Here is a 27,698-nt window from a genome sequence, read left to right on the forward strand (position 1 = left end):
TCAGGCTCTACACACCAATTCTGCCTTATCATAGGTTTTGTGATTGGTTGCAGGGGGCCTGGCTATTGTGGGGTAGGTTCCACAGTGATCACCCCACCCCTGAAGGCTGACCTTGCATTTGAGTACTGGCACCTTTTTTGCTAGAAAAAACACACTGACCTTACCCTGTGCTGTCTACTAAAATGTTTTATTGTGTATTGTGTTGATATTGTAATTTAGCATTTACTATGTACTGTTATGTGATATTTTTACTGTTGTAATTGTCTGTTGCCTATACTGAACTTATTCTACACTGCCTTGGGTGATTTGTTTTTAAAGTGATGATATATAAATCCTAATAAATGATAAACTAAATGTGCCTTGGAGGTGGCCTGCATGAACGTGTTAGAGGTCATGTGCTGCTACAGCACACTGGGAAACTGAAACCTAATTCTCTGAACCTGATCAGTGCTCTTTGTGCCGGGTGAACGAGGACAGGGCTGTCAGGCAATACTCACGGCACAGACTGGATGATCTCCAGTGCACGGTCACACCCTTCTGGGCACAGACGTGTGCGAATGCAGCTACGGAGTCACAAAAACAAGCACAATCCCCGACGGATTCACAGGTGCAGGTGTCGTAGGTGCAGATCTGCCAGTAAGGCTCCGGATTCACCTAAACAAGCAGAGAGAGGGAGAGACAGACCAACGTGAGTCACCCCTGCAGGGCTAGAACTCTAATATTTATGAAACTGTAATAAACCCACATTCGCCCTTCTGAATTTGTTAATAGTATATTTGTTTCAGAATAAATTTAAACATCAAAGCATCAGGGGTACAACTATCTTTAAGGGCCCTGTTTACTAGGCAGCGCTAAGGGCGCAATAGCGTTTTTAGCGCAAATGCTGTCGCCCATAGGAACATATGGGTGACTCTAGCATTTAGTGCACGCTAATTTTAATGTGCACTAAAATTACTAGTGTGACTTAGTAAACAGGGCCCTAAGTGTATAAGGGGTTAAATATTCAGCTGGGTGGCAGTGAGCATTTTGCTGACCGTCACTGGCTTTATTCCTGGATATTCAATGCCGGACTGCATCTGGGTTTCGACATTGAATATCCAGTTTATGCAGTGCCAGGTAATACGTAGCCAGTTAGGCAGGACCGCCGAAGACAGAGCCAAGCCCAGGGCAGGACCACCACCCCCACCACCACCTTGGACCACAGCCACCACCACACTTGGTCTACCCTAGGGTTACCATATGTCCGGATTTACCCGGACATGTCCTCTTTTTGAGAACATGTTCGGGCAACCGGGCAGGTTTTGGCAGTCTGCCCATTTGTCCGGATTTCTGGACAAGCGGGCAGGCTGGTGGGCAGGCCGTCCTATAGGACGGCCAGCCTGCCCGTTTGTCCAGAAATCCAGACAAAAAACGGGCAGATTGCTAGCCTCCCCTCCCCTTACTTACTACTGCCCTGGTGGTCTAGTGACCTCTTCCGCCTTCGGGGCAGGAAAGAGCTCCCTCTTTCCTGCCCGGAGCGCTGCCCTGCATGCTTCCTTCCTGTTGCTGATCTCGGCGCCGATTCAAAATGGCTGCCGAGAGTTGACGTAACCTTGCAAGACTTCAACTCTCGGTGGCCATTTTCAAACAGCGCCGAGATCAGCAACAGGAAGGAAGCATGCAGGGCAGCACTCCAGGCAGGAAAGATGGGGGCTCTTTCCTGCCACGAAGAGGTCACTAGACCACCAGGGCAGTAGTAAGGTAAGGGGAGGGGGGTGACAGGGTGTGTGACAGGGGGGAGGGGAAAATGTGACAGGGGCGGAGCAAAGGCACGAAAGGGGGCGGGGTGGGGTGTGAAAGGGGACAGGGTGGGGTGTGTGTTGGGGGCAGGGCATGTGTACTCCTTTTTGGGGGACAAAATATGATAACCCTAGTCTACCCTATCCCCTTACCTTCCTGCGTCTGCTCCTCCCTCAGTCTGTCACTATCCTGTTCCTGTGTACCGGGACCCAAGTTATCGCGTTAATTCAGTCACACAGGTCCTAACGCAGAAGAGCATGAGAGAGACAGACCGAGAGAGCAGAACCTCCTGCCTGCCTCAGTAAATCCATGGAATCTTCCCGGGCCCGAGAAAGCTTCCCCCCACCACCCCCCACGGCCCTCTCTCTGTAGCCCTGCAATTAAGTCAATATTCAGAATTTAGCCGGCCAAGAGTTGCCACTTGCCCCATAAAGAGGCCCTTTTACAAAGCTGTGGGAAGGCTAATGTGCAGGTAGCGTGGGCCAAACTGGCACTGCATGGGATAGCGCATGCGGCTGCCGGTAATTCCGAGTTTGGCACACACTGAATCCCTACTGCGGGGGGCGTTCACAGTGGTAATTGGCAAGACAGCCATGTTGGTGCAGATAGCACTTGAGCCCTTACCCCTAGGTCAATGGCTGGTAGTGAGGGCTCAGGCCGTAAAAGGCACGTGCTACTGTTAATTTTTGCGCACAGCCATTAGAAAGTGGCCTCTTTCCCAGCCGTGGTAAAAAAGTGGCCCAGCGCACGCCAAAAAGATGAACCCACACTACAGTAGGCCACTTTTTACCGAGGCTTTGTAAAAGGACCCCAAGGATAGGATTGTGTTTTATGCGTCCCATTTATGCAGTTACCCCGGTCACTGAATATCGGCACTTAACCAGGCAAGTACTGACTCTGCCCCCAAATACTCCCAAAATAGCCGGTTTTCACTTAAGCGTTAACACCCTAGCTCTATAAAAGCCGCTAAAAACCGCACACACAATTTAAATTAATGGCAATAGTTGGCTTTTAACAAGTGATTATTGTCACTAATTAGATTTAATTGGAATTTATGTGCATAAATTTAGGCACGGGATCCATGCCTAAATTTTAAGCGCCAGTTTTAAAAAGGGGTGCAGAAATGGGAGGGTCATGGGCGGAACAGGAGCGTTCCTAGCATTTACGCGTGTTGTTGTAGAATACGGGGGATAGACCCTGAATTTAGGCATGTTCATTTGCACCATGTTTCAGTTAGTACAAATGGCTGCACCTAAAGGTAGGCGTGATTCCCAGGTGTAAGCACCATTCTATAAACTGCACCTAACTTTAAGCTCGGCTTATAGAATAGAATTTTTTTTCTACGCTGATTTTTTCAGTGCCATGTAGAGAATTCACCCCTAACTGCTAATTTTCAGTGGCGATAACCGGTTAAGTGGAACTGAAAAATAGTGGCTAGCCCAGAACCAGCGATTTAACTGGTCAGCGGCCGTTTCTGACCAGTTAAATCATTTTGAATATCGACCAGAATGTTTATACAAGGGCTTCCCAAACCTGTCCTGGGGGATCCCCAACCAGTCAGGTGTACAGGAGATCTGCAATGAATATTTATGAGATAGATTTGCATGAACTGCCTCCACTGCATGCAAATGTCTCTCATGCATATCCATTATGGAGATCCTGAAAACCTGAATGCCATTGGACCCCCCCCCCCCCCCAGAGCAGATTTGGGAAGCCCAGGCTTATACGTTTAAGGTTATATGGATTTTCAACAGCATTATCCATTGTGAGAAGTAAGAGGTTGCTAGGACCGGGGAGAGTCCTGGGGGTGGCAACAGGTGTAGCCGGTTAGGGGCTGGGTCCTGTTGTGAGAAGTAAGAGGTTGCTAGGACCGGGGAGAGTCTTGGGGGTGGCAACAGGTGTAGCCGGTTAGGGGCTGGGTCCTGTGTAGCTAATTAACCCCTTTATACCCACCTGAGTTGTGAAAGGGAAGTGAAGTAAGCTGGTAGCAGAAGAAGAGGGATCCCCCTGGAAGATACGGGCTAACCTTATGGACTTGTGTTGGACTGGGTGTCCAAAGGAGACAAGCAGGCTGAAAATCCTGGGGTAAGAAGGCCCTAAAGCATTAGTGTTGGACTGTGTGTCCTCAGTACTTATAGAACTGTGTGTTCAAAGGAGGAAGGACTGTGTGTCCCCAGTACTTGTAAAGAACTGTGTGTTCAAAGAAAGGACTGTGTGTCCCAAGTACTGGTAAAGAACTGTGTGTTCCAAGGAAGGACTCTGTGTCCAGGACTGTGTGTCCAAAGTACTGAGAGAAGCAGGCTGCAAAGCCTGGGGTTGGGAGTCCCCAAGGTATTGAAGCTAGTACTGAGCCCATGTATCTGTGTGGGGAGGCTCAGTGTGAAGATCTATGAAAGTATTAAGCTAGAAGAAGTGTGCCCAGGGGCTGGAATAAAGAGTTGCCTGAGAAATATGCAGTTGGTGAGACCTGTTTAATTTGCTTAATGGGAACCAGGTCACGCTGAGCGAGAAGGGGTAGCACACTAATTTGCATATGATCTGCATATTGAGAACCAGGTCATCCTGAGTGAAGAGGGGGATATCACACCGTGTATGCACCAGCATTGAAAATGGCCAAATTTGCCTGTACGACCACTGGTGGTTTAAAAAACAAAGCATGTATTAAGTCAGTACTACCAGCATTTGAAGATTAGCCTGATAAAGTAGAACAGTATTAATTAACACATCACTCATTTCTAGCGAGAAGGTTGGCCACATGAGTACACTGAATGACAGCACTGGGCCAATCTGTGCGCTGCCACCTGGAAGGCCCCTGTCTTTAAAGTTCTTACTACATCGAGTATTCTCAGTGCATTTCTTGTAGCAAAAAGGGTACTGGTACTCAAATGCTAGACCACCCTTCAAGGACCCACCCCACAATAGCCAGGCCCCCTGCAACCAGTCACAGAATCTGTGACAAAGCAGAATTGGTGTGTAGAGCCTGAGATCCATGGGTCAGTTTTAGCAGACAATGGAAAAGGTGCTGGTACTCAGTACTACTACTACTCATCATTACTAGAGCTCTACTAGACGTACGCAACGCTGTACACCTGAACATGAACAGACAGTCCCTGCTCGACAGAGCTTACAATCTAATTAGGACAGACAAATAGGACAAACAAGAGATAAGGAAATAGCTTAGATTTGAAGACGGCCAAGAGATGGAGCTTGACGTACTGGCTCAGGAAGTCTATTCCAGGCATCTGGTGCAGCAAGATAAAAGGAACGGAGTCTGGAGTTAGCGGTGGAGGAGAAGGGTGCAGATAAGAGAGATTTACCCAGTGAACGGAGTTCCCGGGGAGGAATGCAGGGAGAGATGAGAGTGAAGAGGTACTAAGGAGCTGCAGAGTGAATGCACTCAAGTACCCCCTGAAAAAAAGCCCTGAGTATTCTGCACCCAGACTGGTTGGGACTGAGCTTACTACAAGGCAAGATCCCACCCTCTGGAAGTGAGGGAGCCATTTTGAGTTCATTCAAAGCATTCTAGTCCTGTACAAGTTTTAGCACAGACTGCTAGCAGGTATCTTCATAGGAATCACAGACCCAGGCCTCCAGGCACCATCTCTAATGGTGGTAACAAAAGAAGTTAAAAAAAAAAAATAAGTCAGATGCAAAGGGTGTTTGAGACTACAAGCCAAGAAGAAGCCACCCTGAGGGAAAAAAAAATAAGAAATCTATTTTCCAAAGGTTTCTATTGATCAGACCCTAACTATAATAACCAGCTTCACTGCAGCTTTTCTAACAACGTGAAAGCTACCTGAAAGCTGCAGTGGTTTTCATAATGCAACATTTTTTGTTCCCGTCTCATTGTCCAGGATGGTGATACAGATGAACCAGCCCCTTTTATCGGGTTGCAAAGCTTATCTCCTTTGCCATGACAATTCTCCTTCCTGCAGGAGACTGAGTGCATTCTCTCCATATGTGAACCCTGCCAGCCTGAACAGACACAAGGCTGAACCTCCTGCATTGCAGGGTACAGAGAAGCAACTGAGCCCAGAGTGCCTTAATGTCGAGATCTGGACTTGGGTTATGCCACTTCCAGACGATCTCCCAATAAAATGATGGCTCTAGATTCTAGACCCGCCCAGCTGCTCCATCTGAAGGGGAAACTGGTCTTCCTGGTTGGAATCAGGGTTGCCAGATGGGCGGTTTTCCCGCCTAATTGGGCGGTTTTCCGCAACCCGCCGCGGGAAACTTTTGCCCGCGGCGGGTTGCGGTTTTTTGGGCTGGTTTTGTTTTTTTTTGGGCTGGTTTTGGGGTGGTTTTTCGGCCAGCGGGGGGTGGGGCTAATGGTGACAGAGGTGGGTTTATGACGTTTTGGGCGGGGTTTGCCGACGTATTGGGCGGGGCGATGATGGTGGGGGCGGGGCTGATGACGGCGGGGGTGATGACGGAAGGGGTGGGGCTGATGACGGCGGGGGCAGGGGTGATGATGGAAGGGGTGGGGTTGATGACGGCGGGGGTGGGGGTGATGACGGAAGGGGTGGGGTTGATGATGGCGGGGGTGGGGTGTGTCCGGTTTTTGGGCGGATTTTGGGCTGTTTTGGGTGGGAATTTTTTTTTTTTATATGGCAACCCTGGTTTGAATCTGCACAGCGTTTAAGGGTATTTTACAGAGAGCATGGAAAGATACAAGGATGAACCATCCTGTAGAGCAGCAGGCCACTTACCAGTTTTGCACACTCTTGAAAAAGGTCACCAGTCAGAATGTTGCAAGCACTCTCAACCATCATCTGTTTCATGTTATCGTTGCACACGGAGACGGCCAACTGAATTCAAAGCAGACAACAGAGATTTTAGGGCTTGGAATAGCCATAACATAGTAACATAGTAAGTGACGTCAGAATGGCCCATCCAGTCTGCCCAATAAGATAAACTCACTGCATATGGTATGAAGTGATACATCATATGTATAGTGATACATATGATGTATCACCTTAAGGCGCTTTGTGGTATTTTTATAGTTAGCACGCAGTAAACCAGGCATTAAGTGCATTTTGTGTTGAGGGCGTGCCATTGCCCTTACTGTGTGTTTTATGTCAGGGGGGCGTGACACTGCACTTTCTGTGTGTTTTGCGTCGGGGGCATGGCACTGCACTTACTGTATGTTTTGTCAGGGGGCATGGCACTGCACTTATTGTGTGTCTTGCATCATGGGCGTGGCACTGTACTTCCTGTGTGTTTTGTGTCGGGAGTGTGGCACTGCACTTACTGTGTGTCTTGCATCATGGGCGTGGCACTGTACTTCCTGTGTGTTTTATGTTGGGAGTGTGGCACTGCACTTACTGTGTGTCTTGCATCATGGGCGTGGCACTGCACTTATTGTGAGCTTCCTACCTAACAGAGTTAACGCAGGACCACTTGCTGCCTCATACATAGAAGGCGATAAGTGATTCCATGTTAACTGAGAGCAGCCACTGTGCGCTCATCTGAAAGCCAACACATGACCTGCTATACAAAATAGTACGAACACCCCAGTGGTTGCCACATTAACATTTGCAGCTATCGTGAGCTAAAGTCCCAGGTTAAGCCACAGTAACTGCAAATTTTATCACAGTTTAGTAAAAGGGCTCTTTAACGGTTAAGCTCCACACAGATAAAACATTTGTCAGCTGTGTAAAACATCTCATTTGATGCCAGGAAGCACTAGTGTGAAGGGGAAGAAGGGCTGAAGATTATACTGGCACTTTCATAGCTTTGGGCACTACAAATTATACATCTGTTGAGGAAAGAACCACAAATACGAATTCATTTTGCAAGAATTCCTTTCTCCTTAGCAACCCTAAACTTCAAAATGTTGCTGCTTGATTTCCCTGCAGAAGTCCCCGAATGCAATGCGCATAGCAGTGGCGTAGCTACGTGGGGCCAGGGGGGCCTTGGCCCCTGTAGATTCGGCCCTGGACCCCCCTGTCGATGACCCTCTCGACCTCCCCTTCCGCCGTCGCCTGCCTTTGCTGGCAGGGGACCCCAACCCCCACCAGCCGAGGTCCTCTTCTTCCCGCAAAAGGCTTCCTTCTGTTTCTGACGTCCTGCACATACAACGTGCAGGACGTCAGAAACAGAAGGAAACCTTGCGCGGGAAAAAGAGAACCTCGACTGGCGGGGGATTGGGGTTCCCCACCAGCAAAGGTAGGCGACGGTGTGTTGGCGGTGGGAGGGGGGGTCGAGAGGGTCATCGGCAGGGGGAGGGCAAAGTTGGTGGTGGTGGGGTCGGCAGTGGTGGGTGGGGTGTCAGCAATAGCGGGGGTGTTGGCGGCACCACGGGGGAGGGGCTAAAATGTGCCCCTTCACCTCGGGCTCTGGACTCCCCTCCCGCCGAAGTCTGGCTACGCCCCTGGCGCATAGAGAAATCAGTTGGTTTCTATTCACCTCTGTGGCATCCGCACACTGGGAATTAACTTTCCATGAATTCCCAAAGTCATTGGGGTAGACTTCCAGCTGGTTGCTGCTTCCAATCATGTCATTGTTCTGGATTCCATCAAAGTTTCCGCACAGGCCACAGACCTGGTCCTTGCAAAGGGAAAAAAACACAGGGACATGAACAGTCACAACCAAGACCAGCATAAGTAAAAAAAAAAAAAAAAAAACCACATATCAATGACATTATAATCTAACATTGATAAATCCTGTAAAATAAATAGATTGTACAGATGATGAAATAATAAATCATAATTTTATATTATGTAATTTTAACTAATCATTTAGGGGGTCTTTTACTGAGCTGTGGTAGCATCTTTAGCTCATGGTAGAAATCAGCTGGGCGTCTCAGCAATTACCACCAGCTGATTTCTACCGTGAGCTAAAAAATGCTACCGCGGCTCCTTAACTATTCATATAATATTTTTCAAATTTTATTCTTAAAAAAATACCATAAAAATAAAACAGAATAACCAAACCGTTGCTTCTTCTTTATTTATTTATTACATTTGTATCCCACATTTCCCCACCTATTTATTTATTTATTTATTAAGATTTATTTACTGCCTTTTTGAAAGAATTCACTCAAGGCTGTGTACAGTAAGAATAGATCAAACATGAGCAATAGACAATTACAGCAGTAAAAATATTCAACTAACAATACAAAGTATGGCATAGTTACTACTTACAATGTCAACACAATACGTAATAGAACATTATAGGTGATAGCGAAGGGTAAAGCCAAGACGTAACATATAGATGAGTAAGAAAGTAGGAAGAATTAGAAAGTAAGGTGACTGATTTGAAGAAAGTTGCACGTGAGGTCAGAGAGATGGTTTGTAGGCTCAATGTGTTTTACATAGTACCGGAGAGGCGTTTGCAGACGCCGGTGTGAATAGATACAAAGTGATGCTGTGGCAAGATAAAGTTCACGTGGCACAGCCACATTAGGGCATCTTAATACTTTTACTAAGCTGTGGTGAAAAGTGGCCTTAACGCGCCCTCGTGTGGGTTTTTCCTATGCACTAAGGCACCTTTTACCTCAGCTGTAAAGGGCTAGATTCTATATTTGTGATACTTTATACCCGAGTTTGATTTGTCCTTGCCATTCTCAGGGCGTAGACCGTAGAAGTCTGCCCAGCACTGTCCTTGTACTAAAAGTTCTGAAGATTCTGGAATCCTAAAGAGTTACAAGATTCCAGAATCCCAATTAGTACCAACATTCCATGTAGAACCCCAAAGAGTAACGTGGAGGTGCATAATCGAACGGGGCCGGCCATCTATAAGGCCGGCCCCAGAAAGCGACATACCCCGGCATTAGGAGAAGGCCGGCCATCCCCCGATTTGTGTCGGAAGATGGCCGCCCTTCTCGTTCGAAAATAAGCAGGATAGTAACATAGTGAATGACGGCAGATAAAGACCTTATGGTCCATTCAGTCTGCCCAACAAGATAAATTCATTTTACATGGTATGTGATACTTTATACCTGAGTTTGATTTGTCCTTGCCATTCTCAGGGCACAGACCGTAGAAGTCTGCCCAGCACTGTTCTTATACTAAGTTCTGAAGCTAACATTAAAGCCCCTTAAAATTTACACTCCAGCCCATCCCGTATCTATCCCTGATTTCTACCATGAGCTAAAAATGCTACCACGGCTTAGTAAAAGACCCCCTAAATGATTAGTTAAAACTACATGATTAAAAAATTATGATTTATTATTTCATCATCTGTACAATCTATTTATTTTATAGGATTTATCAATGTTAGATTATAAATTTTAGGCGTAAGTGGAATGGAACGGGTAGATGTGAATTGTTTGTTTACTCTTTCCAAAAATACTAGGACTAGGGGGAACACAATGAAGCTACAAAGTAGTACATTTAAAACAAATCTGAGAAAATCCCCAATAATCTTAAAACTTGTATCTGCATAGGAAGGAGAACAGTCTGAACATAATGGCATTAACCAGAGTTTTGCTGTCTGTGGAACTATTCAAGGATACAAGAACAGGAGAAGACATGTTTGAAAGAGTCAGCAGCTGTTTGGAAAGTCAGAAGTGTACAGGAACAGACCATTCAGGATCAGGAAATAATTTACGTCCTTTCAGTTATCACTGTTGAGTTTTGTTGGCAGTGAATTATATGGCACATTTCTTAATTTTCTGTGTGCAGCCCGTTAGTAATATAGTGCTGGGCAGACTTATATGGTCTGTGCCAGAGCCGGTGGTGGGAGGCAGGGATAGTGCTGGGCAGACTTATACGGTCTGTGCCAGAGCCGGTGGTTGGGAGGCGGGGCTGGTGGTTGGGAGGCGGGGATAGTGCTGGGCAGACTTATATGGTCTGTGCCAGAGCTGGTGGTTGGGAGGCGGGGTTGGTGGTTGGGAGGCGGGGATAGGGCTGGCCAGACTTATACGGTCTGTGCCCTGAAGAGCACAGGTACAAATCAAAGTAGGGTATACACAAAAAGTAGCACACATGAGTTGTCTTGTTGGGCAGGCTGGACTGACCGTGCAGGTCTTTTTTTCTGCTGTCATCTACTATGTTACTATGTTAGCAATAATACTGGCATTCATGCAGTGCTCAGTGTATAACCTCTTGTTAGAGAATATTCTTTCCCTGAAAAGGGTTTGTTTTTTTTGTACCTGATTTATACAACAGCAGTGACAACTTTTTTCTTTTAGTTTAAAACAAAACAAATTAAATCAAACAAAATTCTGTTGATTTCTTCTCTTTTTCTTTTTTTTTATGCATTGTTTTAATTGAAATGCAAGCACATCGAACTACCTCCCCGTGTGTGCCCTCCTCCAAGATACACATATTGGGGTTCTGGGAATATCATCTGATATGGCAGTAAGCCCCTCCCCTGAGATGAACAAGTAACTGCAAAACCTTAAAAGCACCCACTAAAAGCAGGTTGGGAGGAAAGTCTACTGAAGAATAAGAGCAGGTTCTGTACCCTGTAGTTTTCTTTTAGAATGACGGAGACGCTCATCGCCCTGTCCCAGGTCACCGAGACTGACTTGCTCAGCAGAAGGATGAAGTAACGACCAGAACTCAGCACCTCAAAGTCGCTTTCATCACTAAGAGGCTTTTTAATGTTCACCTAAAGAACAGAGAGAGAAGTATGGGAGATCAGAACACAATATCTTCAGTGTTTGACAAAAAAGCAGAAGTGAGACTGGTTAACTGGCGGGAGATTTCCATAAACCTGAAGCTCTAATAAATAAAGAAATCAATCAGACAAAGCACTTTTGTTTGCTACTTACTGTTTTAAATCCTGTACACATACAGTGGTACATGCACACCCTGTAAAAATGATTAGGCCTAAAATTATAGAAACTACTTAAAAACGCAATGCCCAAGGATGCAGGAGGATGTAGTAATAGCAGTTAGTGTATCCAGGTTTAAAAAGGTTTGGACAATTTCCTGGAGGAAAAGTCCATAGTCTGTTATTGAGACGGACATGGAGAAGCCACTGCTTACCATGGGATTAGTAGCATGGAATATTGCTACTCTTTGGGGTTCTGCATGGAATCTTGTCACTCTTTAGGATTCCAGAATCTTGCTATTCTTTGGGGTTCTACCTGGAATGTTGCTACTCTTTGGGGGTTCTATCTGGAATGTTGCTACTATTTGAGATTCCGCATGGAATCTTGTCACTCTTTAGGATTCCAGAATCTTGCTTTTCTTTGGGGTTCTACATGGAATGTTGCTACTCTTTGAGATTCCGCATGGAATCTTGTTACTCTTTAGGATTCCAGAATCTTGCTTTTCTTTGGGGTTCTACCTGGAATGTTGCTACTCTTTGGGGGTTCTATCTGGAATGTTGCTACTCTTTGGGATTCTGCATGGAATCTTGTCACTCTTTAGGATTCCAGAATCTTGCTATTCTTTGGGGTTCTACCTGGAATGTTGCTACTCTTTGGGGGTTCTATCTGGAATGTTGCTACTATTTGAGATTCCGCATGGAATCTTGTCACTCTTTAGGATTCCAGAATCTTGCTTTTCTTTGGGGTTCTACATGGAATGTTGCTACTCTTTGAGATTCCGCATGGAATCTTGTTACTCTGTAGGATTCCAGAATCTTGCTTTTCTTTGGGGTTCTACATGGAATGTTGCTATTCTTTGAGATTCCACATGGAATCTTGTCACTCTTTAGGATTCCAGAATCTTGCTTTTCTTTGGGGTTCTACCTGGAATGTTGCTACTCTTTGGGGGTTCTATCTGGAATGTTGCTACTATTTGAGATTCCGCATGGAATCTTGTCACTCTTTAGGATTCCAGAATCTTGCTATTCTTTGGGGTTCTACCTGGAATGTTGCTACTCTTTGGGGGTTCTATCTGGAATGTTGCTACTATTTGAGATTCCGCATGGAATCTTGTCACTCTTTAGGATTCCAGAATCTTGCTTTTCTTTGGGGTTCTACATGGAATGTTGCTACTCTTTGAGATTCCGCATGGAATCTTGTTACTCTTTAGGATTCCAGAATCTTGCTTTTCTTTGGAGTTCTACCTGGAATATTGCTACTCTTTGGGGTTCTACCTGGAATGTTGCTACTCTTTGAGATTCTGCATGGAATCTTGTTACTCTTTAGGATTCCACAATCTTGCTATTCTTTGGGGTTTTACATGGAATGTTGCTACTAATTAGGTTTTTGCCAGGTACTTGTGACCTGGATTGGCCACTGTCGGAAACAGGATACTGGGTTACACGGATCATTGGTCTGACCCAATATGGTTATACTTATGTTCGTACTTAAAAACACAATGTGTGTATACACACACAGAAATAATGATTAATATAAAAATAAGCTTACAATTATAAAAACTATTTAAAAATAAAAAAACATATACAGTGATACGTTTTTATTGGACTAACTTAGGACTCCTTTTACTAAGCGGCGGTAAGCCCAATGCGGGCTTACCGCAGACTATTTAGGAAGTACCACCGGGATAATGCTGCAGCCCGGCGATATATCCCCCCCTATCACGCCGTCATTTACGGTGCTAGACAAATCTGTAGTGCCAGACACTACCCAGCGGTAATCGGGCAGTGCCACATGCTGCATGGTTACTGCTGGGATAGCGTGGGAGCCCTTACCGTCACCTCAATGGGTGGCAGTAAAGGCTCCCCCACTGAAATAGCCAAGTGGCAAGTGCTTTACTTGCCGCTTGGCCATTTCCTGAAGGAAAATGAGAACGGCCCTTTTACTAGCTGCAGTAAAAGGAGGCCTCGGCGTGCATGTAAAACACGCGCCGATGAATGTGACTTAGAATTTATGCACATCACGTTATAGAATACACTTAGACTGTTCTGCGTATAAATTCTAATTAATGTCAATTAATGTTAACAACTGCTTGTTGTTTGGCAATTATCACACTGATTGGCTTGTTATGTAATTAAGTTGTGCATGCAAATCCAGAATATGACTGGATTTGCACGTGCAACTTATGTCGCACTATATAGAATCTGGGGGATAGCGATGACAAATAGCTAAGCAATTTACTTTGGAGTACAGAAAATGCTACAAAGTAATTCCAAAGTTAACCGCTTAGCTATACGTCTAGCAGCGGAACGTCATGGCTGTATGTGTTGCAGGGGCGTATCTGTAATGGGGCCACGGGGGCCAGGGCCCCCATAGATTTGGCCATGGACCCCCCTACCGACAGCCCTCGCAACCCCCCCCCCTCCCGCCACCAACCTGCCGTCGCCTACCTTTGCTGGCGGGGGACCCCAACCCCCGCCAGCCGAAGCCGTCGTCCTTCGTTCGTTTTCTTCTTTCTGAGTCTGACTCGTCTCTGACGTCCTGCACACGTCCTGCAAGTTGTGTACACGTGCAGGACGTCAGAGACGAGTCAGACTCAGAAAGAAGAAAACGAACGAAGGACGACGGCTTCGGCTGGCGGGGGTTGGGGTCCCACGCCAGCACAGGTAAGCGACAGCGAGCAGGGGGTCGAGAGGGTCGTCGGGCGACAGTTGTTGGAGGTGGTTCTGGTTCTGGCGGTGGCGGCAATGGCGGCGCCAGGGGGGAGCTAAAATGTGCCCCCTCACCTCGGCTCTGGACCCCCCCTACTGGCGAAGTCCAGATACGCCCCTGATGTGTTGTCACCAAAAATCAGCGTATTACACATATATTTAATGCCAAAGACTCACATACTGTATATTGTGGAGTTGAATATATGCATTTTAAAAAATCATCCTGACCACAGAGTCTGAATATTAACCCAAATATTTCTGTGTCACCTCATCCACAAGACAAGATAAAACAAGCAGCTGTCATACCCTTCCACTGAAGAGCTGAATTTCTCCTCCTCCAAAGAGAATAATAATTCTTTTAGAGCATTTCTCTTCCAAAAAGCCACAACCTTCATTTTCTATCAATATGCGGAAGCTGCCAGAAACACCATTGCAGTAGTCCTAAAATATAACAGAATTAGCATTAGAGAGCTAGACTTGGCATTTTTCTCAGGGACTTTAGACTCTTGCTTCACAATTAAGATTGTCCGAGAGATTCATCAGCACCAACAGATATTATTACCATTTTATCAGGAACTGAGAACTGAAATACTGACTTAGGCCCAGATGCATCAACCAAACGTAAAAAAATCAAAATCGTAAAAGTACTTAGCGAATTTTAAAAAACGAAGAATGCAGTAAAAAAACAGCTCAGAAATGTTTGGTGCGGTATTGAAAAGTACAAGGTATCATACGTCCGTAATCCCCGTCGGTAAAAGGTCCCTAAAGAATGTGCAGAGCAGCCAAGTGCTATGCTGGCTGCTCTGCGCATGCCACTGTCAAAACAAAAAAACAAACAAACACGTGGCTCCCAAAATAAGTAACCAACGTCAGACGGGGGCGGGCCCAAAAGGAGAGAGACGCGATGGAAGAATGGAAGACAGAGGCGTCAGCTGATCTTCTTGCCCGTGCAGCGCCTTCACATAGAGGTGAGAGGCGCTGCACAGGCCCGGTAAGAGGGAGGGGGCCTGATGGAGGGGGGGAATGGCGGTGAGGAGCCGCGGAGGAGGTGGGGCACAGGGCGGAGGGTGTCAGTCAGGAGGCGGAGCTGTGGGGTTGACAGATGAGTACAGAGGAATGGAGGGGGGCCGGCCGGGGCTTGTAAAGTAAGGATTTTTTTCGTTTTGCTTTTTAAATTTATAATGCGGGGAGCAGCGGCGACCTCGGACGGGGTGGGGGGGGGGCAAGGCCATTCAAACAGGACGCTCCTGACGAGCGCCTTTGCCCCCTCCCGGTCCTTTATTTTTTAACTTCTGGATTGCTTGCAGAGGGAGCGGGGAGCAGTGGCGATCTGGGGCGTCAATAAAGGACGCCCCTGGCGTGTGTTTTCACCCCCCCTTGTTCTTTTTTTTTTTTAGTTCTACATTAGAGTTTTTAGCTGGAGAGCCCTAACGAGAGGTACAGACCTCTCGTTAGATTTCTCGGCGTTTTCCTTCGTTAAACCAATCGGAAAACGTTAGTGCATGTTATTTCACAAGGGTTTCTACACTAATTGCTCATCTGCATTCCATTTTCGTTAGCTGCTACGGTCCTCGAAAAATGGGCTTTAGTACATGAAACGGTTGGCAATTTCTTCGATAAAGGGTCGTTAAAGGGTTGTTAAAGTTTGTGCATCTGGGCCTCAATCCAGTATGAATTCTAGTTGCATAACTGTTCGTTTCTAGGTTGCGTCAGCACGCAGGCTGGAAATGGTGTCTTTTGCTGTTGGATGAGGTGTTCAAGTGCACACTAGGCATATGTACGTCACAAAGTACAGGTATTGGATGAGTTAGGAGCATTGTGAGGAAGGGACAACCTTTGGGGGCAGGAAGGAGAGAGAGAGGGGGAATCCTGGGGAGGGGAAAGGGAAACAGTGTGTTACTTGCAGGTCAAAGGAAGCTAGATTAAAAATGCCTTGTGGGGAGGAGGGAAACTGTGCTGGGGGGGTAGTGAGACGGTACTTGTATCTTGATTGAAGTCTTTTGTAATGTTTCATCTTTTCAATCCACCTGCTCAACCCTAGAGTCTTCGGGTGCACAATTGTTATTATTTATTTATTTGTTGGGATTTGAAAACAACAACATTTCCTGATTTTTTTCATATCATTTTTGAGCAATGCAAAAATGACAAATATTAATTTTATTTCTGCATTTTAACCGTGCTAAAAAGCAGAAACAGAAGCGTTTTTCCTGTGCAGACCCCTACCTGCCAACTCAGGTAGGGGTCTGCCAAACTCAGCCAAAGGGTGAAGGTAGTATCAAGCTGGACTTTCACAAACCCACCCTCAGCACCAGAAAGAAGAGGTCCTGCAGCCGGTTCATGTAGAAAGCCGATTACTGCCAGGATGAGGATCCTGTTGGCGTCCTACTGTGGAAATCAGCTGCTGACACTGATGGATTTGGTCTGGTGGCTGTCTTGCATCTGACTAAGGCAGTGGTTCCCAAACCTGGTCCTGGAGGCACCCCCGCCAGTCAGGTTTTCATGATATCCACAATGAATATTCATGAGAGAGATTTGCATGCACTGCCTCCTTGGAATGCAAATCTCTGTCATGAATATTCATTGTGGACTAAGGTTTTCATAGCATAGAATGCTATCGAGGACACATAGGCCAACCTGAGCCTTTAAATATTAATCAATTGTTTAATGGCCATCCTTGATCTGCATTGATTTAATCAGAAATATTTCACACTTCTAGCCGAAGGGTTGTGCATTAGAAAATTTCAGTACCTCACTCTTACCCAGTGGCGTTCCTAGAGGGGCTGACACCCGGGACGGATCGCCGATGCGCCCCGCCCCCCAGGTGCAGCACCCCCCCCCCCCCCGGTGCAGCACGACCCCCCCCCCTGGCGAAAGGACATCCCCCACCCCAGCAAAAGAACCCCCCGGGTGCACGCCGCTGGGGGGGGGGGTGCCGCGCGCCGGTCAGCGTCGTTCGTTTCCATGCTCCCTCTGCCCCGGAACAGGTTACTTCCTGTTCCGGGGCACAGGGAGCATGGAAACGAAGGACGCTGACCGGCGCGCGGCACCCCCCCCCCAGCGGCGTGCACCCGGTGCGGACCGCCCCCACCCCCTTGGTACACCACTGCTCTTACCTGCACCATAACATACTGACAGTCCCCTGGGAATGTGTACTGCAGCCCATCGAAGGTCAGATAGTGGGCCATACCAATGACGGAGCAGACACCATCACAGACGGTATCCGTGCACTCCCATTTACGATTGCGGCATGTGCTAGAACAGAAGAGACATTTATGCCGTTAGCAGAAAGCTGCTCTCATAGCACAACAGTCTGCAAAACAGAGCAAAAAGCTAGATGTAAGTGGATTCAACTCTGAGCACCTTATTGAGGTAAAAATAAACTTTAAGAGACCTTTTTACTAAGCTGCGGTACAAAGTCCGATACTCGTAGCCATTTAAACAGTTAGTGCTGCTGATTATTGCTGCTAACTGGCCATCCTCTAACTGACTCGGGGGTCCTCATACTAAGGTGCGCTGAAAAATGACCTGCGGTAGTGTAGGTGCGGCATTTGGGCATGTGCAGATCCATTTTTTCAGCGCGCCTGTAAAAGAGGCCTTTTTAAAGTTTTTGCCGAAAATGGACATGCAGCAAAATAAAAACTGGCATGCGTCCATTTAGGGTCCGAGACCTTACCACCAGCCACCGACTTAGCAGTAAGGTCTCACGTGTTAACCTACACACATCAATTGCCACTTGACATGCGTAGCTGACGCGTGTCAGAAAAAAAATATATATTTTTTTGGACACGCCTAGTGGACGCACATCAAAAATGAAATTACTGCAAGGGTAGCTGGGTGATAAATCCACATTGGAGTGTGTTGGGCGTTGCGTAGGTGCCTACGTGGCTTACTAAAAGGACCCCTAGGTTACGAGCAAGCCGGGGGGGGGGGGCAAGAGCAGAGCACGAACTTAGCCGGTTAGTGGCAATTTTCAGTCCGTTAACCAGCTATGCAATTGCATAAAATTAGGACAGCAAAAAGACCATCCTAACTTTATACAGTGAAGTTAATTGGGTGCCGGTCTGAATATCGGCCAGTGCTGAGTGACCACTGAGACCCGGATATTCAATGCCGGGAGCTGTGCATGCCCTGGCGTTCAATATCCAGGATCAGTACAGCTTCTGGCTTTGAGTGGCTGAGACACCGCAGGCTGAATATTGGGTGGAAACATTCACAGGTGTGCAGCTCTGACCCGGTTCAGCTGGAAAAGAACTTCCCCGCTGCAGCATTTTGGAAACTGAGAACAGCAGCATCCTCTGATACCAAATCCTGCTTACAAAAAAAATGAAAGAAATGAACCGTCAGAGAATTACCAGGTGTTGCAGTCTATCTTCAAGGATTGACCTTGTGCATATGCGTTGCCATTGTGGAAGCAGGGACATTTCTCTGGAACAATGCATCTGTCTCTGTGTCGCACCTGCAGAGAAAGGAGTAAAGAACAACTCGCAAAAAAAACTCCAGACCGCCCAAAACACAGCTGCCAGGCTGATATTTGGTAAATCACGTTTCGAAAGTGCTAAACCCCTCTGAGAAAAGCTGCACTGGCTCCCAATCAAAGAACGTATCATCTTCAAAATCTGCACTTTGGTCCACAAAATTATCTACGGCGTAGTCCCAGGATACATGACAGACCTCATAGATCTACCAACCAAAAACAGAATTGGATCATCACGATCATACCTAAACTTACATTACCCAAATTGCAAAGGACTTAAATACAAAACAACTTACGCATCCAGCTTCTCCTACGTAAGCGCACAACTATGGAATGGACTCCCAAAACCTGTAAAAATAATCCATGACCATCTAAACTTCTGAAAATCACTAAAAACCAACCTCTTCAAAAAGGCTTACCCCACCGAGCCAACGTAAATCCCAACACCCAGCAACACAGACCTTCAAGGTGCCTGACACACACCTACCTCATTCGACCAAAATACAACCTTCTATTTGTTATCAACCAACTGGCGAATGCCTTTATGGTACTACGTAAGCCACACTGAGCCTGCAAATAGGTGGGAAAATGTGGGGTACAAATGTAACAAATAAATAAATAAATAATTAGAGATCCTCTGTGTTCATCCCACACCTTTTTGAATTCTGCCACCGTTTTTTCTTCACCACCTCCCTCGGGAGGGCATTCCAGGCATCGACCACACTCTCCATAAAAAAAGAATTTCCTGACATTACTCCTAAGTCTACCACCCTGCAACCTCAATCCATGTCCTCTAGTTTACCATTTTCCCTTCTATGGAAAATATTTGTTTCTACATTAATGCCTTTCAAGTATTAAAATGTCTGTATCATATCTCCCCTGTCCCTCCCCTCCTCTAAAGTATACAATTCTTTGCTTTGTGTTTTGTGTACTGTGTTGCGTACATCTAGTAGCGCTATAGAAATGATAAGTAGTAGTAGTATATTAGCTTAGTCGTAGAGCTCTCCAGTCAGTAGGCTTCAGAAGAACAACGGAATTTGTGAGGAAGAAAGGTAAATAAAATGACGGGTGCCACTTTGGTTCTTACCCTTCCAGGGGGGCATATGCACCCCGATATGCAGGCCTGGCTCACACACTCTAAATCGTAGTTCTGACACGTCTTGGTGCATTCTATCCCTTCCGCTCTCGGGTCATCGGCGGGACACACTAACTTGCTCATCGGTGGCCTGCACATCAAGCTCCTTTTCACTACAACATAGAAGTGGGGGAGGGGAGAAGGGCGGACAGGGAGATTATAGCACTGTTCACGGTATGTGTCCTGAGATATTTTTCACTTTAGTTTGTATTTCAAGGGAAATTACAGGTTCTTTTTTTAAATTTGTGATTGTTACGAAATTAGAAAGAACAATAAACAAAAAGATTAGATTGGTCTGGGCCCTTCCCCCACTCCTTTTTGCCAACCTTGTGCCACTAAATTGCCTTGGATTCTCTTCTCACACCCTTATCCCCCATTAAGGTAACAGATTCCCAGTTACTCCCTCTCTGCTGGTGCCAAACTCCAAAATATCATTGGCTGCTGGTGGGACATGAGTGATGCCTCCCCCCACCCCCACCCCCACAACACCACCCCTCTAGGGCTATTTGATAAGATATGGAGGAAGATCAGGCCCCAGGATAGGAGGACTTAATTTTTTGTTTAGTGGGGAGGGGAGAGAGAGGTGGTGGTTGGGACAGCTGCCCTATTAAATGAAGGAAAAAGAAAGGACATTTCAGCAATTGATTTTCTTTCATTTACAAAATGAAGTGAGATAGAAATGTGTAGTCTTACTACTGCACAGAACATCAAATATTTTTAATTCAGTGATTTCATAGTCTCTAATACAATTCCTGGGGGGGGGGGGGGGGGGGAAACAATGGATTTTTGCACATAATTATTATGCAGGACTCTTTAGCAGTACAAAATTTCACTGGCCATGGTTAGTCATGGCTAGACATGCAAAACTCTGTTAATGTGTTTTCAACAGGACATTTGGCATTTAGGAGTGAGTTGGTGTAAATAGCTGCGCCTAAATTTTAGTTGTGGGGACGGGTGCACACGTATTCTATAAACTCTAGGCGAGGTTTAAAGAATAGCGGGTGCCTGGAAAATCTGCACAAAACTCATTCTAACCTAAGTGCATTCTCTAAGATTTAGGCACAGTATATAGAATACGGTTAGTTGATATCCCACTGCCTAAAACTACGCACCTAAATCTCTGCGCATAGATTTACACAGACTGGGCCATCTCTATATATAAAAGGCACCACCAACATTCTAAATGAAGCCTCCAACCAGAAGTGTGAAGGGGGAAAGATATCCGGTTTCCCCATGAGTGTCTGCCCCGCCCTCGCTCTCTCTGTAACACAAACAGTGAAGGAAAACACAGCAAAGCAGGAAATCAAATCGCTCTCTCTGTAACAGTGAAGGACTCAAGAGGGGCGAGGGGAGAGAGGGCAGAAGCCCTCACTATCTCTGTAACACAAACACAGCACAGCAGGAAACTTAACACTGAAGGACTCGACTCCGAGGGGGGAGGGGACAGAGAGCAGAGGGGAAGGGAGAGAGGGCAGGGACACACACACTCCCACATGCACACAGAAGAAAACCTTGCTAGCCCCCGTTTAATTTGCATCAGAAACGGGGCTTTTTTACTAGTATTCTATAACAGCGCACATAAATTTGGGGATGCCCATGAAACGCCCATTTCCCTGCCCATAGTCATGCCCCTTTTAAACTGTGCGCTTTAGAATTGAGGTGCAGTTCATTAGAGAATATGTTTTGCGAATTACATGCCTAAATTCTAATTATTGCCAATTAGTGCTCATTATTGCTTGCTAAGTGCTGTTAACAACATTGATTGACTTGTTAAGTAATTTAAGTTAGGCGCATTGTTACGGAATCCGCATAGATTTCGGCGTGGATCTCTATGCACGCTATATAGAATCGGGGGGGGGGGGGGGGGTAAATGTGTACCAGTGACCAGTGCACAGCCCAATTTTGTGATTTTGCATTGCCATTGTAATGGTGACTGACCCATGCCCTTTTTGCATCCAGTACTGACCTCTCGCAGATGGCTGGTTAAAGAAAGCATCAGGAAAGTATGCCCCTCTCACTTCATTGGAGCTGCAGTGCATCAGGCCATTTTCACAGTAGCTGTACATGGGAAAAAAAGATGATGTTTTTTGTTATTGTGTGAGCAAGGCCCCGGGAAAACCATCTGTGAGACTGCACTGTATCAAGCACAGTGCAGGGCTTTCTGATATGCAACAAATCATTGATCATTCAGAAATTCCCTGGGATGTTTCCTTAAACGGCAGAAGCTTCATATTCCAGCCAAGCTAAACCATGAAGGTATCAAACAGCAGCACTTAGCATAGGCCATGGGGAAAGGCTTTGTGGGGCTGCAGAAGTAGAAATCCAGTTTGCACTTTTTATTGGTTAACTGTGGTACTTTCAGGTACAGTAATTAACATAAAGTATTAATCACAGCCCTGACAAAGTAGAATCCATTCAGCAACATCAAATCATGCCAAGCAAAGACCAGAGAGACACAAAGAGGCTGTCTGCTCACTGGAAAACCCAGATGAGCCCAAAAGAAGTTCTGGTGCCGGATCTCTGGCTATGGTTACAAGCTCATGTGCTCTCTCTTCACAATCTCCTTAAATGCATACAGAAGAGTGTAAAGAAGAGCGACTCAACGTAAATTTATGATTTGAAACCACTATGATAATACTTCATAACAAATAATAACGTTGGAAACTGTACTCCAAAATCCTCAGGCAGGGACAAGCTGTCCCATTCTGATGACATCATCATTTGGCGTTTAAGGGAAAGCATTACAGTGACCAAACTATGATGACATCATAGACAATGCTTTGATTCATTATCCAGCTTATAATCGAAAGAGAAAAACGCCTATATTTCGACCCAAATCGGGAGATGGGCATTTTTCTCGCAAAGGCGCCCAAATCGGTATAATCGAAAGCCGATTTGGGCGTTTCCAACTGCACTCCGTCGCGGAAATGAATAAAGTTGACGGGGGCGTGTCGGAGGTGGGACTGGGGCGTGGTTATCAGCCGAGGAGAGATGGGCATCTGTAGCTGATAATCAAAAAAAAAAAGGCGTTTTTACCGCGATTTTGGGTCACTTTTTTTGGACCCTTTTTTTTCACGAACAAGTCCCAAAAAAGTGCCCCAACTGCCCAGATGACCACTGGAGGGAATCGGGGATGACGTCCCCGGACTCCCCCAGTGGTCACTAACCCCCTCCCAGCCCCAGCAGAAACAGGAAGTTCTGATAATGAGGGCGGAACGTGGCAGAGAAGACGCTTCCGGGTTAGAAGGAGGCAGCGTGTATGATTCGCTACCGGCGCTGCTGCTGATGAGGGCTGAGACGGAGGGAGGTAGATCCTGCGATCATGGTGGTGGTAGGCAGCGTCTGGGAGAGGGAGGCAGATGCAGGAACGGAGCTCAGCCTGCTCCCTCCGCTCCGCTGCCTCCACTGCTGGGTGGGCCTGAACCCAAACTGGGTGGGCCTAGGCCCACCCAGGCCCACCCGTGGCTACGCCCCTGAAACAGACCAACAGGATTCTGAGAAACTCAATATACATAGACATAGGTGCCAGCTGTGTAGGCACAGTGGATTCTGAACATCCCCAATATTCAGTAAGTTAGATTATTGTCTCAGAGAGGTATAATTTGTGCTGTATGAGGCACCCCCCCCCCCCCCCAATCATTTTGAAAAGCTGGCACCTACATATGTAGCTGAAAAGGGAAGCGATTATCAGATGCAGGATGTAGCTTCTCTCAAATATTAATAACAAGATACTACATATCACAGATTTGTATTAAACAGTTCTTACTCTGATCCCTTTCTTCACCCCTACGCAGGTGTTGCTATGACTGTGAAGCTTTGGGACTGTTTGTTTAATTGCTCTACGACACTTTACTGGGAACCCACAAGGAATATTTAGAAGGAGGATCTTACCTAAGGAGGAAATCTAAGAGCCTTATTCAATAATAAATTCTTTCTGCAAGCACGAAAGGAGGAAAAGTTCTTTTGGATAAGGTCCATAACAGTAATAAATATGGATTTGCTTACAACTAAAATTATAGAGCAGTTTTAAAAACAGGAGATACTGGTGAAGCCAGCTTGCCAGTTTCTTCATCCCTAGACAGCTGCCACAACCCTTAGTTGACCTCCAGTGTTTCCCCTAGCTCACTGTTTTACCTGGTTTACAACCCTATTCTACTGTTTCTTTCTGTCTGTGTTCAGAGCTTAAATTTCTATGCCAAGAGCAGATTGGACAGATATTATGAACGATGCAACTTCTGCTAAGCCAAGGGGCTGTGCACTCTTGCAGAAAGTCCTGGAAGCTCTTTTGAAATGGGCTAGCCCTTTCTTATTATAACCTCTTGGTAAAATTTAAACCCTCTCAGCCCTTTGAGGGCCACTAACAGGTCATTTTTCAGGATATCCAGAATATTCATCAGATACATTCAGATATGTTTGATGCAAGAGTTGTTTAATTTGCATATTTTGGTTACTCTGAAAACCCGGTCCTATTTGTGATCCTTGAGGTCTAGATCAGCATATCCCTGGTTTGAGTTTAACTGGGTAGTTGAAGATTCAACCCCCAAAAAAGAACTAAGCTCTACCTTTATAATAAGGGTGATGAAGTTCCTACCCTGAGCAAAAAGAGATATGCACAATCCTTAGATCTCTGTTAAGTAGAGGCCCTGCAGCACAAACTCACCAGCAATGTGTCCCCAGCATGGTGCATCAAAGACCATCATATTTGTAACTTTTATTCCATAATTACATGGTTGCTTCAGCTCCTAATGACTGGGTGCTGCTAGTTACACCCAGAGAAACAGGTTTCTTCATCTTTATCTCTGCCAGCAGCAAACTGAGAGGAGTATTTTCGATATGACCTCTGCATCTGATTTTGGACGTTTTGCGGAAAAACATCCAAAAATCCAGTAGCGAACATGGTCATTTTCAAACCAGAAGAATGTCCAACTTTTTGTTTCAAAAATGGCCATTTGCTAAATGTTTTTGTGCTCAGCACATCTGTCTTTCTGGACCATTTTTGAAAAACAAGATAAGTCCAAGGGAAAAACGCAGAAAAACAAGTCGTTGGGATGTGGACTTCACATAAAGGGTGAGAAGTGTACTTGGGACCCTTTATGTGAAGTCCACTGCAGCACCCCCTAGGGTGCCCCACTGCTCTGCTGGGATGTCTGTGTGGCCAGTCTACAAAGAATACTGACTCTACATACATCCCAACAACTTGTTTTTCTGCGTTTTTCCCTTGGATTTATCTTGTTTTTCAAAACCCACCAAAAATCTATTGGATGCTAAAAAGAATGTTAAACACTTTTGTAAAATGGAGTGGGCCTAGATGGGAATAAAAGAGAAGCCAGAGCCTCAGACAGGAGGAAGCAGGATTTATTGATGGACCCGACAAGGCCCATGATTCGGCTAATTGCCTGCATCAGGGGTCAAATATTCTGTCCTTACAGAAGGAGACAAGAATGCAACCAATTGTGCTTGTATTTGTGTATTTGAATGCCTTCCGCACTACACAAGGAAGCCCCCTGATGCAGGCAATTAGTCAAAACACGGTCCATCAGTAAATCACGCTTCCTCCCATTTGAGGCTCTGCCTTCTTTTTTATTCTCATCTGGGCCTACTTCACTCCATTTTCTCTTCTGCTTTGATGGTGTTTCTGTTTGCCTCTGGTTTGTTCATTCAAATACGCTTATAAAGCCACCTATACAGATTGATTTGGAACTACCGTTACATAGAAACTCCAGTTTTCTTTAGCTTACATTTTCTATACGTACCACATAGTGTAATGATTTGAAAAGACATCGTCAGGTTGAAAGACTTCCCCATCGTAATAGCAGGAGCACTGTGATTTCTCAACACACTCTCCCTGTTCATTCATGTATAACCCATGAGGGCAATAGCATCCTTCTATACAGAATTCTTTGCAGTCTGCATCAGGGAAGGACAGGGAGCGACAGGCCTGGTTGCACGGTGTCCCGCACTGCTGGTAAACCTGACCTTCAGGGCAACTCATGGCTGCCAGGAAAGAACGCAAAAGGCAAATGAGATACCAGTGACCCGGGACTACATTCACACACAACTCCTGTAAATCATTTCCACTGTAGTTAGTGGCTGTAAGTTAGCCATAAGATGCCTATTTATGGCTAACTTACAGCACTTATGTGTTTCAAAATTAGATCCGATTCACACCCTTTGTTCTAAAACTATACACTCAGTGAATCTCTCCTGCACATTCGCAACTACTGCGTGTATGCACTTGTACGTTTAACGAGAGGAAAACCTCATACTGCTGTGGCCATGCCTGATTACTTTTTCACTGTGAGCCAATAGTATTTTTCGGTTAAAGATAACCAGGCATGGCCACAGCAGTATGAGATTTTCCTCTCGTTAAACGTACAAGAGAGTACACACGCAGTAGTTGCGAATGTGCAGGAGAGATTCACTGAGTGTATAACCTACAGCACTGCCGCACAACTTTGATAGTACAGCTAAATAGTGATAGCAATTTTCAACTGCTTATGTTTATTGTATTTTAATAGACCACATTATTCAAGGCAAAGTATGGCGGTTTATATTCAGTGAGGAAATAAAAAAAAAACACTCAAACAAACAAAAACAGAGAATCTACCAGGTTCTTTTATACCGTGAACCACAAATAACTACAAACATGAGTCTGGTGGCTAAATTGCCAAGTTTTAGATGTTACTGATATACATGGAGGTTAAAGACCTCAGACTTCCAAAGATATGACATATACAGTATATCACGCCTTCTCATCAGTGGCGTAGCCACAGGTGGGCCTGGGTGGGCCAGGGCCCACCCACTTAGGGCTCAGGCCCACCCAACAGTAGCATATGTTTAGTCGTAGCTGGTGGGAATCCCAAGCTCCACCAGCTGAAGACTTCCCCCTGATGGTAATGAAAACACTACTGTCCACGATACCGGCACCTGTGCATTCTCAGTTTTCAGTCACGCCTGCTTTAGACTGCCAAGGTGGAAAGGAGCGTTTTCCTGCCTGCTGAGATATTTTTTTTTTGGGGGGGGGGGGGAGTGGAAGGGGGGGAGAACACTTGGTGCTCACCCACTTCTTGCCTAGGCCCACCCAAAATCTGTTATCTGGCTACGCCCCTGCTTCTCATATGGGTTGCTGCGTTTCATTCATTGGTCTAAAAATCCTCCATGTTTATTTATTTATTGATTTATGACATTTTAACCTGTATTCGTCTGAGATATTCCCCTTCCATACCCTGTAATACCTCCTCATTTCCCTCCATAATCCCAAGACTAGATCTGTGCAGTCAGACTCCTCTTTCGACCTAAAGGATAGATTGTATTATACCAATTTCCACTATAGGACTGGAACCAGTCCATATACAGGGTCACAGTTCTTTTTGTTCTGATTTTTCCTCTCCTCTGCTATGTTTCTTATCAGCAGAAGAGTGAGTACAAGGGGCAAGTTCTCAGCGAACAACAGGCTTCAGCTGTACAGTCCCAAATCATTTCTAAAAAAAATACCCATTTCAATGATAGAATAATTCAAAAGTAGGAAAACCATTTAAAATGTTGTTTAAATACTAACATCTTATTGTAGAGAGGTGTGGTAGCCGTGTTAGTCCACTTTTAAATGTAATCAATACAAATAAAACAAAATAAAACATGGAAAGGAAAATAAGATGATACCTTTTTTATTGGACATAACTTAATACATTTCTTGATTAGCTTTCCAAGGTTGCCTTTCTTCCTCAGATCGGAAATAAGCAAATGTTGGTAGATGACAGTATATATAAGTGAAATGTCAAAGCATTCCAGTGACAGTCTAACAGGGTGGGGGTGGATAGGTGAGAGACAGGGACAGGTGAGATATGCATGGAGCCAGGAGGGTGACAAAGCAGTACAATT

At 45.7% G+C, this 27,698-nt stretch overlaps 1 protein-coding gene across 1 annotated transcript in view; it reads right to left on the reverse strand.

Annotated features, from left to right (window-relative positions):
• Window positions 1-27,698, reverse strand: part of VWF (von Willebrand factor) — a 235,651-nt gene that overhangs the window by 141,059 nt on the left and 66,894 nt on the right. The window contains exons 16-25 of the mRNA XM_030215570.1: window positions 25,574-25,814; window positions 21,787-21,878; window positions 19,773-19,933; window positions 18,564-18,667; window positions 17,325-17,463; window positions 14,518-14,652; window positions 11,191-11,337; window positions 8,188-8,328; window positions 6,489-6,587; window positions 498-654 (exon numbers count right to left, since the gene is read on the reverse strand). Coding sequence (XP_030071430.1) covers window positions 498-654; window positions 6,489-6,587; window positions 8,188-8,328; window positions 11,191-11,337; window positions 14,518-14,652; window positions 17,325-17,463; window positions 18,564-18,667; window positions 19,773-19,933; window positions 21,787-21,878; window positions 25,574-25,814 — 1,416 coding nt within the window. The remainder of the gene's footprint in view (window positions 1-497; window positions 655-6,488; window positions 6,588-8,187; window positions 8,329-11,190; window positions 11,338-14,517; window positions 14,653-17,324; window positions 17,464-18,563; window positions 18,668-19,772; window positions 19,934-21,786; window positions 21,879-25,573; window positions 25,815-27,698) is intronic.

The sequence above is a fragment of the Microcaecilia unicolor genome, chromosome 9, assembly GCF_901765095.1.
Source record: "Microcaecilia unicolor chromosome 9, aMicUni1.1, whole genome shotgun sequence".
NCBI classification, from domain to species: Eukaryota; Metazoa; Chordata; class Amphibia; order Gymnophiona; family Siphonopidae; genus Microcaecilia; species Microcaecilia unicolor.